Source organism: Microtus pennsylvanicus, chromosome 18 (genome assembly GCF_037038515.1).
Source record: "Microtus pennsylvanicus isolate mMicPen1 chromosome 18, mMicPen1.hap1, whole genome shotgun sequence".
NCBI classification, from domain to species: Eukaryota; Metazoa; Chordata; class Mammalia; order Rodentia; family Cricetidae; genus Microtus; species Microtus pennsylvanicus.
In genome coordinates this window covers 4,776,275-4,794,297 of record NC_134596.1, presented here as the reverse complement: position 1 = coordinate 4,794,297, position 18,023 = coordinate 4,776,275, and the positions used below count along the sequence as shown (strand labels likewise).

The window sequence follows — 18,023 nt, the reverse complement described above, 5'->3', positions numbered from 1 at the left end:
GCCCGCACTCTCCACTAGTGTGTGCCGATAACTGTAGTTGACTGCTGACCTTTGGCCCAGTGTTGGTCTTATTCCGAAAAAGACGTGCTGTCTTACACAGAAGAACTTTGATTTTGAGGGGAATTCTTTTCATTTTTAGGAAAGTTTTAGCATCTTGGACTCCGGTATTTATCGGATCATCAGTAGTAGAAGAGGCAGTCAGTCCGAAGAAGACTCTTGCTCCCTTCACAGTCAGACCTTCTCAGAAGATGAAAGACTTCGAGAATTCGCCTCACCCCAGGAAGAAGAACAGCCAGAGCAGGACTGTGGAGCAAACAGAAATGACGGTGATGAGTGCATCTCTTGTTGGTCACTGATGAGGGACAGTGCTCTCTGTGAATTGACAGGATAGTCTTATGCAGAGAGTTTCTGTCAGTTATGAGTAAATTTTAAGGTATTAGAGACTAGCCACCTATAGATCTGCTGGTCACTCGGAAATAGTGATGTGTAGGTTGTTTTTAACCTCTTGTTTGGACTAACATTTGTAAAGTGTCTAATTTGGTTCATGTATCAAAATGCTGGACAGGTTAAGACTGATCATTAGCCAAAATAATGAATACTTTTTTTTTTAACCATAACTAACCACATTATTTTCCACCAGGAATGAAAGATAGCTCCAGTTTTGGGAGCCATTGCCTTCCCTTTTCAATGTTCCAGCATTCCTGTGACTGAATTGTTGAGAAGAGATTAGTAGAAACTCTAAACTACCTTTGTGACTTGTGGGGATACAGGGTTAGTAGTTGATAAAGGTACCCGGCTCAGTGTTTCATGTGGACCATCCATGCATCCCAGAAACCTGTGTTCTGTGCTCATTTGTATCTGGGTCTGTTATGATTTTGGTACTGAATCCTTCATTTCCTTTGGTTTATTCATTGCTGAACTTGTTTAGCTTTGTATAAAAAACTTGCATGTGATTAGATGTTTATTTCTCCCTGATTCTGTTTATTAGACAATGTTTCCCATGGTCCAGTGATGTCTGAGACAGATAAGAGTGAAGCTTTTCTGCCCTTCAGCATTCCACTGCCATTTCGTTCCCCGTCTCCGCTGGTGTCTCTTCAGGCTGTTAAAGAAAGGTAAATGAACCAGCCATGCCATTTTGCTTCAGTTGTCACATGACATACTGAGAAGGAGAAGGCATTTTAAATGTTAAATAGAAGGTCTCACGCTATTTCTCTAACAATCAGTTAATGTGAACTGTGTTCCCTTTAACCTTGGGTGAACTGAGTGTTCCTCTTCATTTGTGTAGCTGAGTAGTTTAGTCGTAGATGAGCCCCTACAGACGTGGCACAGCTAAGTATGTTAGCGTCTTCCCTGGTGTGCGCCCTAGTGTGTCCACGTGGAGGTGGAGGACAACTTCATCTCATCAGTTTTTCCTTCTCCGTGTGGAGTCTAGGGGTCTGACTCATCTTGTCAGGCTTGGTGGCAAGTGCCTTTACCTGCTCAGCCCCTCTCTGGCCCATTTAGTCTTTTCTGTGTGTGTGAAGATTTATCTATTTGTATTGATGTGTGTGAACTTGTGTGAGTTCATTTACACCATGCTGCCTGTGGAGGCTAACCCATGTCAGATCTCCTGGAACTGGAGTCACAAGCGGTTGTGACCTTTATATGGGTACTGGGGACTGAACCAAGGTTCTCTAAAAGAGTAGCAAACACCCTATACCAGCTGAGGTGTCTGTCTGGCCTATTAGTTATTTCTTGATCCTTTCTCACTTAATGGGTTAATCTGGAGGATTTCCCCCGTTCTTGAGACATGTTCTTACTATGTAGCTCTAGCTGGCATGGAACTCCATATGTAGATCAGCCTGGCCTCAAACTCACGGAGATCTACCTGCCTCTGCCTCCTGAGTGCTGGGGTTAAAAGCACACCACCACACCTAGGAGAACTGGAGATTTTATGAACATTAATTACTGTGTGTATGTCTGTGAGAGGATGTCAGATCCCCTGTAACTGAAGTTAGACAGTTGTAAGCTGCCATATGGGTGACTGGAATTGAACCTGCATCCTCTTGAAAAGCAGCCAATGTTCTTAACTGCTGATCCATCTCTCCAGCCCTTGAGAATTGGAGATTTAATTTTTTTTTTAATATTTTATGTATGAGTGCTCCTCATATATACCTACATGCTAGAAGGGAACATCAGACATCAGATCCTATTATACATGGTTGTGAGCCACCATCTGGTTGCTAGGAATTGAACTCAGGACCTCTGAAAGAGCACCCAGTGCTCTTAACCACTGAGCCATCTTTCCAGCCCCAGAACTGGAGATTTTTGAGAATTCTTTTTAGTCTGTGTATGAAACCAATCTTGGCACTGATAATGAGAGAGAAGATGTATCTTCTGCCCAGCTACTTGCCTGTGTCTTTCTGGGTGCACATTCTTCCTGTAGAAGGGTCTGTTCCTTATTATTCTCTGACCAGGAAGTGACTGATGATCACATGCTTAACTGAGTTGAAAGAGACATTACATTGAAGAGAAAACTGCCCTGGAAACCTACCCTTTAGCATTGACTCACTGGCCTCAGGACAGTTTTACAAACACAGTGAGTCATCTTACTATAAGTTTATATGAGCCTCATGTGAAATGGGGTTGCTCAGAGAAATTGTTTTAAGCAACCTGTCTTGTTGTTAAACTCAAGCTGGCTATGTAGTACTAATGGAAACAGGAACGTCAGGAACCAGATTTTTCACTCTTGACAGTGTTGATACATTTTCATGTTAGGTTTTTGATATTTGACTTCCAGTGTTTCTTGCTTTGTGCGTAAAACAACTGAGAAGATTGGCACCCTTCATGCAAGCCCGGAGCTGAAAGAGACATTTGAATCCAAGGATGTTGACCAAGCACACAAAGAGGAAGTGAATGTAGTTACCTGCCATCTAGAGGAAGACACTGAGTAAGCCTTATGTCAGAGTCTGAAATGCTAGACCACTGCCATTGTGAATGTGTGAGACTGTACTGTGAGAGACCCTGTATGTATGACGCTGCTCACTGAAGATTGTTGTGTAGCTCAGAAACTGTAAATTCTAGTTTACGAGGAATTAACTCTGTTGAGACAGGGTTTTAGTTTCGTATCTCATTCACCTTTCTCCCTCTCTGTCGTCTTGTCACCTTCCTGGAATGTCAGAGGAGTGTTAGATTAAGAGGAGGTGGCTGAGATCCAGGTCCTGTCCTAGCTCTTCTGAATAGCTTAAACTCTAAGTCATTAATGCTGCCTGGCCTGCCAGCTCTAGGATGTGCTATCCCGTAGTGATAGAAACGGAATGTTTGGTAAAGATAACAGGAGTGAAAGGCTCTAAGGCAGTGTAACATGTGGCACACTCGCCATTTAGTAAGCAGTGGATAGGAGTCGTGGTCTAAGAAAGCTTTGGTTGCCCCTAATGCTTGTGAATAGGGTTATTTCTTTTTTATGCTTTTCTAGGGAGAAAGAAATTAGTCAACTTCCTGAAGAAGACAGGCTTCAAGAACTCAGAGCAGGGACAGCGGAAGCAATGTGAGTGTGGAGGATTTACCTTGAGTGGGGTTGGCCTTGGGCAGTATCAGTAGTCGTCTTGACTGTCTAGGTCAGAGGTATTTGCCATGGATGTTCAGGAGTCAGTAATGTACTCGAGAGGCGGTGATGTCTGTCTCATTGGACTTCTGGGATAATTGTCATTTAAAGAACTCAAAAGCAACATTTATTCTAGAAGAGTATGCTTTTTCAGTTAGATTTGTTCTGAAATAATCTAATTTTTAAAAACAAATGAGACAATGTTCACATTCATCTGTTTTGCATAGGACCAAGTTACTGGACCCTCTGGTTTTATTTGAACCCAAGTCACTAAGAACAGTTTTACAGAAGTGGCTTTCACAATTAGAGAAAACGTTTGCCTTGAATGGCTCTGCTGACATTTCCAGTAGCAGCAGTCTGCCTGTGAAATTGAGCCCGGATGTGCACCTCCTTAGTGAGTCAGAAGAGAGAGGATTAGATGAAGACAGTGAAGAAGAAAAGAGGAATTCTTTGGGCGTTGAAGAAACTGGTGGTCATACAGCCTGTGAATCTGTAAGCAGCCTCAGTGAGCCCTTGGGCGACATTTTTCGAGTATATTCTCCATATACCATATCGAACAGTCTTCAGAAAGACCTGGCAGAATTGACAACACTGTGTTTGGAACTAGGTGTGCTGACTTCTGTAGTGGACAGCACAGGGGGACATGTGGACTGCGCTTTACAGCAGCTGTCTCCTGAGGTCCTGGCTTGCTGTTTCCTGAAGAAGTATTTTTTTCTCCTGGACTTGAAGAGAGCAAGGGAGAGTATCAAGCTAAGTTACACCAACAGCCCTTGTGTTTGGGACACTTTTGTTGAAGGACTGAAAGGTAATAGTCAGATGTCATTACCACTTGTAGAGGTGTTTTATAATGTGGAGGCCTGACAAAGATTTGAGTAGAAAACGTGCCTCTGCTGACCAGCACTCCCCTCCCTTTTGTTTTCTATCTATTCCTCTCTCTCTTTCTCTCTCTCTCTCTCTCTCTCTCTCTCTCTCTCTCTCTCTTTCGACAAGGTTTCTTTGTGTAATACCCTGGAACATGCTTTGTAGATCAGGCTGGCCTGCCTCACAGAGATCCGCCTGCCTCTGTCTCCTGAGTGCTGGGATTACAGGTGAGTGCTCCCACTGCCCAACTATTGACTCCTTTAAAAAAGTATTGATTTGTTCCAGGACGGCCAGGGCTACACAGAAAAACCCTGTCTTGACAAAACAAAAGAACAACAAAAGGAACAAAAAAAATCATTTGTATTTTTTTGTATGTATATGTGTCTCTTTGTCTGTATATATGCCGTATAATGCAGTGCTTGAAGAAGCCAGAAGAGAGCATCAGATCCCCTGAAGTAGGGGTTACAGGTGGTTGTGGGTGGATGGAAACAAAACCTATGTCTTCCTCAAGAGCAGCAAGTGCTTCTAACTGAGTCAGCTCTCCAGCCCCCCCAGTCTTTTTAAATTTTTTATTTGTATGTGTGAATGTATGTGTGTATGCATGCATATGCCTGCATATATATGCGAATGTATCATGGCACAATTTTAGAGATCATAAGACAATTTTGGAATCAGTTCTGTCCTTCCACCATGTGGGTCCCCAGAATTGAACTCAGGTATCATCAGACTTGGTGACAAGCATCTTTTTCCACTAAGCCATCTCAATGGCCCTGTGTTCTACCCATTTAAGCTTTAATAGTTCTTCAAACATTGACTTACTGTGTTACTCTGTTATAAAAAAAATTCTTTTCTTTTGTTTTGTTTTTTGATACAGGATTTCTCTGTGTAGCCTTGGCTGTCCTGGAGTATGCTCTGTAGACAAGACTGGCCTAGAACTCTCAGAGATCTACGTGCCTCTGCCTCCCGAGTGCTGGGATTAAAGGCGTGTGCCACTACTGCTCCGGCTTGGATGACTGCACACTAGCTGCTGTCCGCCCGTACAGATTTGTATTCATACCTGTTGCTCTTCTCTGCTGCATTACCCTATTTTTGAAGTTTTTTGTTTTGGTTTTTGGGGTTTTTTTTGCCTTCAAAATTCTGCTTGAGTAACAGAAGCCACATTGACTGTAGCTTGTGTTGTGACATTAAACACAATTTTTCTTCGTTGCCCAGTCAGTCGCCACAGGTAGTGACATACTTGCCTGTCATCTCACTCGAAGGTCTTCCAAACTTCCTCGAAATCACATCTACAGTTACAGTTCTGCTCCAGGTCACACACAGCAGCTTCAAAGCACAGGTTGTGCTGATGTGACATAAGCAAGATACTTGTTTTCAAATAGAGTGTCTAACAGCAGCACTCCTAACTTAAACTGCGTCTTTTCCCTTGTGTGGTCATCTTCAGCCTTGATCCCAGAAATTGGCAGGAAAGTCTTGAGTGCTTGGCGACCACTATAGCAGTCCTAGCTAGAGCATGCGGTGTGCAGCCGAAGTCATGGGTACCAGCATGAAGCCGCTTCTGCTCTTTAAGTTCTTGTCTGACACAGTGAAATGGAAGGCAGCATGGGGGCAATCGCTCTCCTTTTCCTAGAAGCTGAAAATTGACTTTAGACAGGTGCCACCTGTCTGATAATATTCCAGTGTTGGAGGGTGTGGTTTTGTTATTTTGTTTTGTCTTTAATGGTTTTGAGGATCAGGGAGATGTTTATGAGGGCAGAAGCACTTGCTGTCCCAGGCTGGAACTGTGACTCCCATCTCCAGGACTCATTAAGATGGAAGGAGAGAACACTCTCCACCATGTGTTCATGTACATGCTGTGGCATGCCTTCCCTCCCACACACGCAAACACGTGCTGAGAATAAGTACTGGTATTTTCTAGGTTACCACAGACAGTAAAGGGTTTCATCATGACATTGTCACGTATGTGTCATCATATATTTTCTCCTTCCTTTCCCCCTGTCTAGTTCTCTTCTGTTCTATTGCTCTCTCTGTATCAATATAAGAGAGAACATATGCCATTTGTCTTTTTGAGTCTGACTTGTTTTGCTTAACATATTTCCAATTGCATTCACAGATGTCTTAATTGCATTTTCCTTTATGACTACATAAATTCTATCTTTATATGTACCATCTTTTTATTCATTCATCTGCTGATGGACATGCAGGCTTGTTCAGTTTCTTAGCCGTTGTGAACACTGCAGCTACGACATGGATAAGCTGGTATCTTGGTGTGTTGACTTGGGATCTTTGGGGTGAAATCCCAGCAGTGGTGCACCCGGGTCATACGACAGATCCAGTTCCAGCTCTGTGAGAAAACTCCTGTAAATTGTTATAGCGACTGACAGTTTGCACTCCTGCCACAGTGAGTGAGCCCTTCTTTTCCCGCATCACAACAAGCTGACTGTTTTCTTGATGGAAGGCAGGTTCTGAAACTATTCTTGATTATGTGTCTTAGGACCACTGAAAACTACTGGGAAAAAAAAATCTCATTTTACGTTAGAGTCATACCCTTTCTCTCTTTCTCTCTTTCTCTCTCTCTCTCTTTCTTTCTTTCTCTTTCTCTTCATCCTTTCTTCCCTCCTTCCCTTTCTCCCCCCTCCCTCCCTCCTTCCCTCCTTCTCTCCCTTTCTTTCCTTTCTTTCTTGACAGTGTCTCTCCACAGAGTCCTGGCTGTCCTGGAGCTCACTACATAGACCAGGCTGGCCTCAAACTCATGAGATCTGCCTGCCTCTGCCTTCTGAGTACTAGGCTCAAAGGTGTGCCTTTTTTCTTTTTAACCCTAAAGAGATTTGTAACAAGATTGTCACTCACTTCATCTAGTAAGTTTATCTGTAAATGATTTCTGGCTGCTCCTCAAAGTCAGTTCTTCCTACTTAGGGTGAATATTTCCTTGAATATTGTTTTTGACTTTGTTTTGGTTTCACTTTTAAAGGTGAACTATTTTTAAATCAACTTTACTGAATTTATTTCTAAGAGATGATATGGTAATACTAATTCTGTAAAGCCTGAGCAGTTTGGCATTGATAATAGAGATATCTGGCTTGTGATACACACACACACACACACACACACACACACACACACATACACATACACACACATACCACAAACACACACACAGATACATACATACACATATGTATATATATGGTACACAGCCTATAAACTTATTTTTCAAGCATAGTAGAGATTATTTGTTCTCTGAAAATTTCAGAACATGAGTCTGAAGAGGAGAAGCTAAGTACTAGTGCTTGCTGCTCTTGTAGAGGACCTGAGTTTGATTCCTAGCATCCTCATCAGATGGCTTATAACTCCAGCTCCAGGGGATCCAATGCTCTCTTCTGATCTCTAGGTACCCCAGCACACACATATACAAAGTTTATACTAGTGAGTTTTATTTCCCAATTTAACTTTATGGTTTTAAAAAGTTGAGAGTTTATCCTGTCAGGTTCTGTTTTTGTCTCCTGCAATGCTTAACAAATAATTGGGTTGACACTAGTGGGTGACAGTCGGGTGTGGTGAAGACGGTTAAATGAATGTGTGCAAGAATAGTTGCAGCAAAGAGGTGAAGGGAAAGGCTGTTTTTTTTTCTTTCTTTTCAGAAATGGCAAGTTCTAATCCTGCATACACGGAGATGGAAGACAGAGACCTGCCCACAGCATTACAGTTCCTGGATGGCTCGGTCCCTTCAGATAGCCCCTTGTTGATCGCGTTTGCCACCCGGTGGGTAGTCCTGTACATTGTTTGTGGGACCCTAAACATTCGCAATGTTTTTATGGATTAGTATCTAAAGTTTGGCGCATTTGCATATTGTACAGCTTCTTTTTTTTTTTTTTTTCGAGACAGGGTTTCTCTGTGCAACAGCCCTAGCTGTTCTTGAGCTAGCTGTTGTAGACCAGACTGGCCTTGAACTCACAGAGATCCACCTGCCTCTGCTTCCCAAGTGCTGGGATTAAAGACATGTGCCACCACTGCCTGGCTTTTTGTGCAGCTTCTTATTAGAATATTTATTTTTATTTCTAATGAGTCCATAGTATAACCAAATCATATGGCATTGAAGTTGGAGACTGATGTGCTGTTTTCAAATACAGATTGTATGATAGGTTTGGGGAGTCTGCCCTTCGAGCCTTCATCAAGTTTTACCCATCCATCTCGCCTTCAGACATCGCACAGCTTTGCCGTCATCATCCAGCTCAGTTTTTGGCCTATCTCGACAGTCTGGTGAAGTCAAGGCCTGAAGATCAGTGGTGAGAAGGCGTGTGTAGTCTCTGTTCTAGGTGGAACGTTGTTTCTGTTGTATGAGCTGTGAGGAGGGTGAGGCACCTACTGTGGAAGATGAGGATTTGGGCATTTTTACACCCTCAGCACACACTTCCCCTCCTCTCTGAGAGAGTCTCAGATTCTCGGCATAACTTTCAGTCCTTCATGCTGCAGAGATGCTGGCTAGGCAGTTAGGAGCACCTGCTGCTCTTGCAGGTGACCCAGGTTCCATTCCCAGCATTCATGTGACAGCTCACAACAGTCTGTAACTCTAGTTATGGAGATCTGAGTGGCCTCATATGGTGTGCATAGGTGCAGGCAACACACACACATAAAATAAAAATAAATAATCTTCAAAAAGAAAACAAATTCTTGATTCAACAGGATTTCATGCAAAGCAGACAAGATTTTTATTCCCCTGCCAGTGAGTGCTTTTCATTACAGTAGCCTGGCTTTCAGGATCGGATTGCGGTCCTGCTTCTTTTCTTTCAGGCTGGGCCATCATTTGTCCTCTCCATGCAGTCAGCTCCCGTTGAGTTATATTCCCTGTGTTTGCCACCGGGCCACCCCTCTCCTTCCCCAGTCTCCTTCTCCCTCCCCTTTCCCTGCCTCCCTCTAGCTTTTCCTAATCGCCTTACACCTAGGTTACTCATTTAGTAGACTGGTACTCTCAGTAGCCTTTCTAGCCCTTTGTGCCAGAGGAGATTCCAAGTTGTCCTTTATTGTTTTCTTTACATCCACCTCCTTTGTTTTCTCTCATGAAAATTAATAGTTTTTCACCCCGTCTTGCCCTCAGGCCATCCTTCCTTGAGTTCCTTCTACAACCAGAGTCTTTAAGACTTGACTGGCTGCTTTTGGCAGTGTCCCATGATGCTCCACCAAGCACAAGTACAGTAGATGATGAAGGACATCCCAGGTAAGCAGTCCTCCTCTGTGAACCTCCCTCCAAGTGGAACTTAATTTTCCCCTGTAGTGTTCGGGCTCCCTTCAGGAACAGCAGTAAAAAAACTGAACCAGGTACTGGGAGCATCAAGATTGTGTATCCATGTACATCCTAGAGGTTCTGAACAGCGTGAGGTTATGGCCCTTTAAGAATCTCACAGTTCCTTTCAGAAAAATGCACATTCATGTAAAAATTTGCACATAACACCAAAGAATTAAACTGGTCTTCCTGCAGCTCTTTTGGAGACCCACAGTGAACCCTGGATTGGCCGGTTTTAAAGAAAACAGTGTGTGTGTGTGAGTGTGTGTGTGCGTGTGCATGCATATATGTTTTCTTTCAAAAGACATGTCAATTAATTTGTGAATTTACCCGGAGGATTTGAAAAAATAGAATCTGCAAATAAAATGACCAGTACATGACTCAGAAGCAGTCTTGTATTCTCCCCAAGGGAAGCCTTTTGAAAGCACTTCCTCTTGCCAAATGCCTAATTTATTTGACTTACTCCTCAAAAAAACCCTAGGAAGATAGCAGTGGCTGTGGGTGGTGGAATCAAGGATTAGGATTAAATTGGATTAAATCAGAATTAGAACTAAACTTAGTACCTGCATGCTAGGCAGACATTCTAGCATTGATACAGCCCCAGGCCCCATTTCTGTTTGTTATTTCATTTTGAGATGAACAAGAGATAATAATATAGTTATGTTTAAATTTTTAAGGAGTAAAATAGAAATATTTGGAAACTGTAATAGTGGTAATGCCTCAACTGCGGTCTTTCCTATTAGATGACTATGAAGTACTTTCTAGAATTTATTTCCTGTCTAATTTCCTGCATTTTTTCATTTCATAGGCCCCATTCACACTTGCTTTCCTGGGGTTATAGTCAGTTGATCCTACTTCTGATTAAACTTCCTGCAGACTTTACAACCAAAGAGAAAATGACTGACATCTGTAGGTGCTATGGGTAAGTGAGGATGTTTACAGATTGGGATGCAGAACTACCTCTAGTCAGGGTCCTGCACTGCTGTGCTCTATTTTATGCAAGGATTAAATTTGATGCTTAAATGTAACTTTTTTAATACTAAAATTTTTACTTTCTGTGTGTGGCCGTTTTGCCTGAATGAATGTCTGTGCACCACAGAGTCCAGAAGAGGGCATCAGGACTTCCTGGGACTGGAGTTACAGACAGGTCCTCCGCAAGAGCAGCCAATGAGCTTAACTCCTGAGCTGTCTTTCTAGCCCATGATTTAAGGGATAGTATTTAGGTGCTTGTACTTCCTCTGCTCAGTTGCTGAGTCAGTTCCCCCAGCTGATATTTATTAAGTCCACACCAGTTATAACAGATAAAAGACTTCCCAGAAGGGAGAGATCAGGATAGGTTTCCTGGTGAAGGGCTCAGGAAGAAGGGGGATTGGTAGTCAGTCCTGAAGGCTGTGGAGTGGGATGAGTCTGCTGAGGGAAACAGGATGGGGTGAAAAACTGACAGGGTTGCTCACTGGCGGGGGCCCTCTGCTTCTGCTCCGTTAGAGGGAGTTCATGCAGTGACAGCTATGTGATACTTACTTACTCATTGACTGGGCGGGTGGCAGCTAGTGAGATCATGAGATACTCTTTGGAACTTAAACAATAAATAGCCATTTGTTTTATTTTTAATTTAATTTTGGGGGGTGGCAAGTGCATGCTATGTCACCTGTGTGGTAGTCAGAGAACAGCCTTCTAGTATTGGTTCTCTTGTGCCGTATGAGTTCTAGGGATAGAACTCGGGCTGTCAAGGTAGGCAGCATGTCCACTAGCCTGCTGACCCATCTCTCTGGCCATCTTTCAGACTCCCTGGAGATTATTTCTAGTGCTGTCCATGAGAAAGGAAAGCCTGCAGGAAGATGTTCTGTGAATTATTGCAGGATGGAGGGTTGGTGATTAGGAAGCACCAAGGAGAAAGTCCATGGACTGGGATTTGGAGATAGCGTTATGGTTCAGGGGTTAAGAGCACTGGCGACTCTTCCAGAAGGTCTAGGTTTGATTTCCAGCACACCCTCTGGAGCTCCAATTCCAATGGATCTGATATCTTCATCTAGCCTCCCCAGGCACCAGACACGCATATGGAACATGCAGGCAAAGAAGCCTTATACATAATGAAAATAAAATTAAAAAACAAAACTACTTACAAAGTACACAAAGCTTTGTTTCTTACTCATACTAGATCCAGGCTGTCGAGTAGAAGTTTGTGTGATGATGGGAATCCTCTACTGCACGGCCCTCTAGCCACATGTGATCACCAATCTTTAATTACAAGGCTGACTTTAGAGACTGGAGAGATGGTTCGGTAATTAAGAACACTTGCTGCTCATGCAAAAGATTTAGTTTCAATTCCCAGCTACGTGGAGGTTCGTAACTGATGTAATTCTAGACCTAGGGGATCTGATGCCTTCTTCTGACCTTTGGGGACACCAGAATCGCACATTATGCACAAACATGTATCTGGACAAACATTTATACACATAATATACAAATCAATCTTGGGTTGTGTGGTGGTGGTGCACATCTTTAATCCCAGCACTTGGGAGGCAGACACAGAGACAGGCGGATCTTTGTGAGTTTGAGGCCAGCTTGGCCTACAAAGTGAGTGCTAGGACACCCAGAGCTATACAGAAAAACCCTATCTCGAAAAAAATCAAACAAATACAAAGCAGTAAATACATACATACATACGTAAATCTTGGGATTGGGAAGATGGCTCAGGGGTTAAGAGTACTTTCTAGAGAGCCCAGGTTCAATTCCCAGCACTCACGTGGCAGTTCACAACTGTCTCTAACTCCAGTTCCAGGGGATCCAGTACCTACTTTTGGACTCCTTGGGCAACAGGTACATGTGATATTCAGACATACATTTAAACAAAATACCCATACACATAAAAAATTTTAAAATTTTTAAAAATAGATAAATCTGAAATAAAGACTTCAGAGCCAGGCGGTGGTGGCGCACGCCTTTAATCCCAGCATCGGGAGGCAGAGGCAGGCGGAGCTCTGAGTTTGAGGCCAGCCTGGCCTACAGAGCGAGTTCCAAGATAGCCTGGACTACATAGAGAAACCCTGTCTCTAGAAACAAACAAACAAACAAGATTATCGTAACAACAAATTAACTCTGAGTTTTAATTTTTATTTACTTTTACCTTAAGCTTTAAGGACTACATATGGCTAATATGAACAGGGGAGTCATAGACATTCATGCACTTACTCCTTTTATCAACTTTGTTCCCTTTAAGTTTCTGGCCTGGATATCTTACACTGTGTCTGGAGCTGGAGAGGAGGAGGGAGGCCTTCACCACCATTGTGTATCTGAACGACATAAGTCTGATGGAAGGGGACAAAGGTATAGAAATCCCAACTGCCAACTCCTCATTGTGGTGTTCTGGAAGTCTCTCCTCAGTGCTCAGCAAGCATATTTGAACATTTTAGTTGTTGTCTACACAGTTTGAGATAGCTGTTAAAATTGTGGGGACTTTGCCTAGCCTTTGGTATATTACAGCATCTTTTCTGTCTAACCACTGCTCTCGTTTGAAGCACGCTACCCCGTGTTTTCATATGCTGTTGTAAAGGAAATCACTCCTGGGATGGAGTCTCACAACTGGACCTCTGACTTTCATTCTTGCCCACTTTGAAGCTCTTTCTGTTTCAGCAGCCAGAATGAGTCTGAAAGAAGAAGAGGGCTGGAAGATGGCAAAGCAGGGAAGAGCACATGGTGTTCTTGCAGGGGACCAGAGTTTGGTTCCCATCCCCCCATGCTGGGTGCATCACACTCGCCTATGATCCTAGTTCCAGGGACTTTAACACCCTTTCTGCTTCTATGGACACCTGCTCATGTGTTCTCACATATGTGTCTGTTTTCTTCCTTGTTGCATATCCAGAAAGTTTGAGGATGATTTTAATTTTGTGAATTCAGAAGGTTTGTGCTGAAGTGAACAGACGCTGTTCTTGAATGTGTTTGTTTTGCTGTGTTCTTACAGTTCTCACACTTCATGTATGGAGCTTGTGTGCTCTGTGTTTCTGTGTGCAGGGTGGATCCCCGAGACCTTGGAGGAATGGAAGCTTCTCTTACATCTACTACAGAACAGGAGCACAAGGCCAACTCCTCAGGAGCCACTAAATGGGAGCCTGAGTGATGGGCCTGCTCCCATCAATGTGGGGAATGTGGCACTCCTGTTAGCTAAGGCCTTGGGCCCAGATCAGGCCTGGTCACTGCTACAGGAATGTGGTCTGGCCCTTGAGTTGTCAGCAAAGTTTACCAGAACCTGTGACATCCTGAGGATCGCTGAGAGAAGGCAGAGGTAATGCCAGCCTGCCACACACTGTCTGTGGTGTCTGAGCATGTTACTTGAGACTTTCAACAGTAGGTAGATGGGAGTGCAGAGATCATGTAATCTCAAGCCCTCACTAGCTCATGAGGAGACTGAGACACATCTGCGGATTATGGTGTAAAAGAGGAGGCCACAGTAAAATTTTCCTCCTCACCATGATCAGGGTACTCTTCAGGTTAATGTGAGTGCCCCACTGTCATGCACCTCAGTTCTGTAGAATGGTATTGTTACTGGCCAGGCCTGGTAGCTTGGATCTGTGAGCTTGCTGCTTAGGAGGTCAATGCTGGAGAACCACAAGTTCAAAGACACACAGGAGATTTAGTAAAATCCGTCTCAAAGGTGAAAAGGGGCTGAGCATGTAGCTTAGAGGCAGGGATTTAGTTATTATATATTAAGCCCTGCGTTCAATATCCAGCTTAAAACACAGGGCAGAACACACACGTGCACACACGCAGTCATTTTAGTTTAGTTTTTCTTTTTCTGTTTGTTGTAAAATAGATGTTGTAGAAACAACAAAAACCAAGGCAAGTGAGAAGGCACACACTTTTAATCTCAGCTCTGGGGAGGTGGAGACAGAAGGATTAGCAGTTCAAGGCCAGCCTGGACTGTATGAAGAAGAAAAGGAAAAAGCAAACCCATGTGAAAATGCCATCTAGAGCATTTAGTCACTTAGTGTGTGCATGTTGCTGGGCAGCCAGTTTCCAGCATATTTTCCTCTGAATTGACGTGTCATAGCTATTAAACAGGCCTTCATTCCCAGAGCCCTGACGACCATTTGACTCTGTGTTGAGTCACAGCATAGGTTTAATGTCCCATAGCTAACATAGCTTGGAACACAAGCATTTCAGGTTTTGGAAATTTTTAGATTTGAGAATATTTTGGAATTTTACATTAGAGTTGCTCAACTGGTTTACATTTCCCTAACAATTGGTGATGCTGATTGAACATTTATGCTTACTTTTATCCTTAGGGAGATAATTAAGTTCATTGCCCACTGTAGAATCAGGTTGCTAGTTTGATTGTGGAATTCTACTGTTTTCTAAATGTCTAGATGCCTCTTACCAGGTGGGGTCTGCATATATTTTCTCCTATTCCAGATCACTTGTCCATTCTGTTGATCCCTTTCTTTTACCCAACACTGGTCATTGACCCCGAGGCCTCGTCCATGCTTGGCCACGTTCCAGTTCCCCGAGTGATGACGTCCTCGTCCACTCTGCTGGTTTCTGCCTGTGTCTTTTGACCACAGTGCTTGAATCCTCTTAAGTCTTTAGAGTTTTTGCTTTGCTATTAAGAATGAACTTGGACAACTGAATTTGCTGTTTTCTTTTTGTGGGATTTCAGAGCATTGATACAAGGCATGCTTGAGAAATGTGACCGGTTCCTCTGGTCACAGCAGGCCTAGTGGGAGATCTTCCAGGACATGGTATCATTTTGACCACATGGAATCCTGCTCCAGAACCTCCAGGGGGCCTTGTCACAGAAGGAAAGGGGATACCTGAAACCTGCCATGCTGCTGCAGCTGCTGTTGCCACCATCTCCACCTTGGCATGTGGCACTTGTGCCTCTGTGACCTCAAAGTTCGTCAACCAGAGTTGGTCCTGGGACAAGCTGGTTATTCACTGGGACAGGCATGGGAGTGCTCGCTGCCATGTGTTTTCAGGCTCACACAGTGACGTTCGCACTGTTCGTGCATCAGGGAACTGTGCTCTACTGGGGCAGCTCTGTTAGGGGCGGACACTTTGTTACACGAGGACAGATAATGTTATGAACTGGAGTTCAGTACTGTTTACACTGTCTGAGGACATCTAGAAATTACTGAGGTAGGACTAGAACAATGACTTTTTTGTTGACAATATGTATTGAACATTGAAGATTCAAACGAGAGTTTTAAATAAAATTGGCCATATCTGAGTTGAACTCAATTTAGAGTATTTTTCTAGTATTTGATATGTTTTCTATTCTAAATCTATACACATTGACTAATCATTGGAAATATATTTGTTGCAGAATTTCCTGTTGGCCTGGTGCCAGAGAGTTAGCAACTAACACCTAACCCCAATCCATCCTTTGTGTTACAGATACCTTCTGTTGCCCTATGTGGATCTTGTCTGAGAGTTTCCCAAGGATACAAACCCTATGCAAAACTTGATTTGGAGGAACCCAGAAAGCCATGATGTGATTTATCAAGAGTTTGCACTTGGCTGTATTTTTGGAAGCTTCAGTCGGGTTGTTTTGAGCATAAGAAAATCAACTGGCTAACTATGGGAAAAGTAGTAATGCCCTGGGCAAAGGGAATGTACTTCAGTCCACTGAGGGTGGGGACCCTGCGGTCGCCACAGGCTAAGTTCATTCTAAGGGTGTCTCTCTCTGAGTCTTCATTACACGGACTTGTGAACCCACACCTGTGCTGTGACATCATGACTGTAATTTTTAAAGAGAGTTACTCAATAGCATCATGCACTTTTTCTTTCTTTTTTTTTGGAAAGAGGATCTTTCTTTATAACCCTAGCTACCCTGGATTTTGCTAGACCAGATATATCAGGCTGGCCTGGACCTTAAGAGATCCTCTGCTTCTGCATTCTGAGCGTGAGTGTTAGGATTAAAGATATGTGCCATTGCCATCACCACACACACACACACACACACACACACACACACACACACACACACACACACTTAAAAATTATTATTATTATTATTTTTTGAGACAGGGTTTCTCTGTAGCTTTGGAGTCTGTCCTGGAACTAGCTCTTATAGACCAGGCTGGTCTCGAACTCACAGAGATTCGCCTACCTCTGCCCCCCCCCCGAGTGCTGGGATTAAAGGTGTGCGCCACCCAAGAGAAAGTCAAACACAAGTATAAATTATAACAAATGATTATATTATATAAGCCATATAAACAGATAGTCATTTATGAGGTAATAAATTCATTGGTAATAAATGATGAAGGTTTCGTTTGAACAGAACATGAACCTGAGACTTACTTCTGAGCAGTTTGCAGAAATGTGTTGGGTAAATCCAGTGTGGAATGGTGTTAGACACACTGAATAAGCAACCTCTTTCTTTTTCCCCATTAATAACAAACTAGCTGTCATACCCACCCACAACCGTGGGTATGATCTGGCAGGTGGACTGAAATAACTGTCAGGAAACAAGGCTCCACAGAGTTGCTTAGAGTTTTGTGAAGCGTGGCAGTCCTTTCCTCTGGCATTGCCCGGGTTTGGGTCTGCCGGCTTATGCTGATTGTGAGACTGTATTGAGGTATAGGAGCGAGCTCTCCTTCACTTTTCAGCCCCACAGCACATCTCAAGGCAAGCAGATGCCAAGAACCGGCTTGGCTGCCATCCTGTCCTCATCTCCCCGTCTAGGGCAAGTTACCACATCCTTATTTCCAACGAGGATGCCTGGCCCACATCACCTGAATTCATCTTCCATGGCAAAGAGAAAAGAATCCTCTTCATCCAAACATCGACATTGGAACAGTCTGAGCACGAGGCACTGTTTTCACATCTGTCGTTTGCCGAAAAGTTCCAGACGCGCTTGACCACTCTGTAGTGAGCCCCTGTCTAGAGAAGAAGAGAGGAAATGTGAGCTTAGAGCAGAGCAGTTCCCAACAGAGCATCCGGTTCCTGTGAGAAGGTTCACACAGAGGTGAAGGAGAGGGGAGAGCTCTGTCTCAGAGTTTGGGCACAAGGAATTGAGGGCTGAATAAATGAGTCTGGGAAGACAGAGTTGGCAGGGTGGCTTGAGCAAGCTCAAACTGGCCTTGAGGGTGATGTGGTCATGGACTTGACTCCAGGAGACTGAAGTACTGGGGGCCAGGTCCATGGTCAGATTGCTGCTGCAGAGCGAGGGCCCAGGTGAGGCTCTAGATTTTCATGCAGTGCAGGAAATGAAAACGAAAGGCCGGAGAAAGATGAGCTGATAAAGCAAGCCTTCCAGGTTTGATACATAGGAGGTACTTTAAACCAGCACACTGCGGAGAAGGT

At 43.6% G+C, this 18,023-nt stretch overlaps 1 protein-coding gene across 2 annotated transcripts in view; it reads left to right on the top strand.

Annotated features, from left to right (window-relative positions):
• Hps5 (HPS5 biogenesis of lysosomal organelles complex 2 subunit 2) overlaps positions 1–15,954 on the top strand; it is a 40,361-nt gene extending 24,407 nt beyond the window's left edge. For both annotated transcript variants that reach the window (XM_075952969.1, XM_075952970.1), the window contains exons 12-23: positions 140–326; positions 989–1,112; positions 2,780–2,929; positions 3,455–3,526; positions 3,811–4,388; positions 8,083–8,203; positions 8,572–8,727; positions 9,537–9,656; positions 10,531–10,644; positions 12,943–13,049; positions 13,734–14,004; positions 15,376–15,954. In XM_075952969.1, the coding sequence (XP_075809084.1) occupies positions 140–326; positions 989–1,112; positions 2,780–2,929; positions 3,455–3,526; positions 3,811–4,388; positions 8,083–8,203; positions 8,572–8,727; positions 9,537–9,656; positions 10,531–10,644; positions 12,943–13,049; positions 13,734–14,004; positions 15,376–15,436 (2,061 nt within the window). In that variant the 3' untranslated portion in view covers positions 15,437–15,954. The remainder of the gene's footprint in view (positions 1–139; positions 327–988; positions 1,113–2,779; positions 2,930–3,454; positions 3,527–3,810; positions 4,389–8,082; positions 8,204–8,571; positions 8,728–9,536; positions 9,657–10,530; positions 10,645–12,942; positions 13,050–13,733; positions 14,005–15,375) is intronic.
• Positions 15,955–18,023: the final 2,069 nt, after the last annotated feature.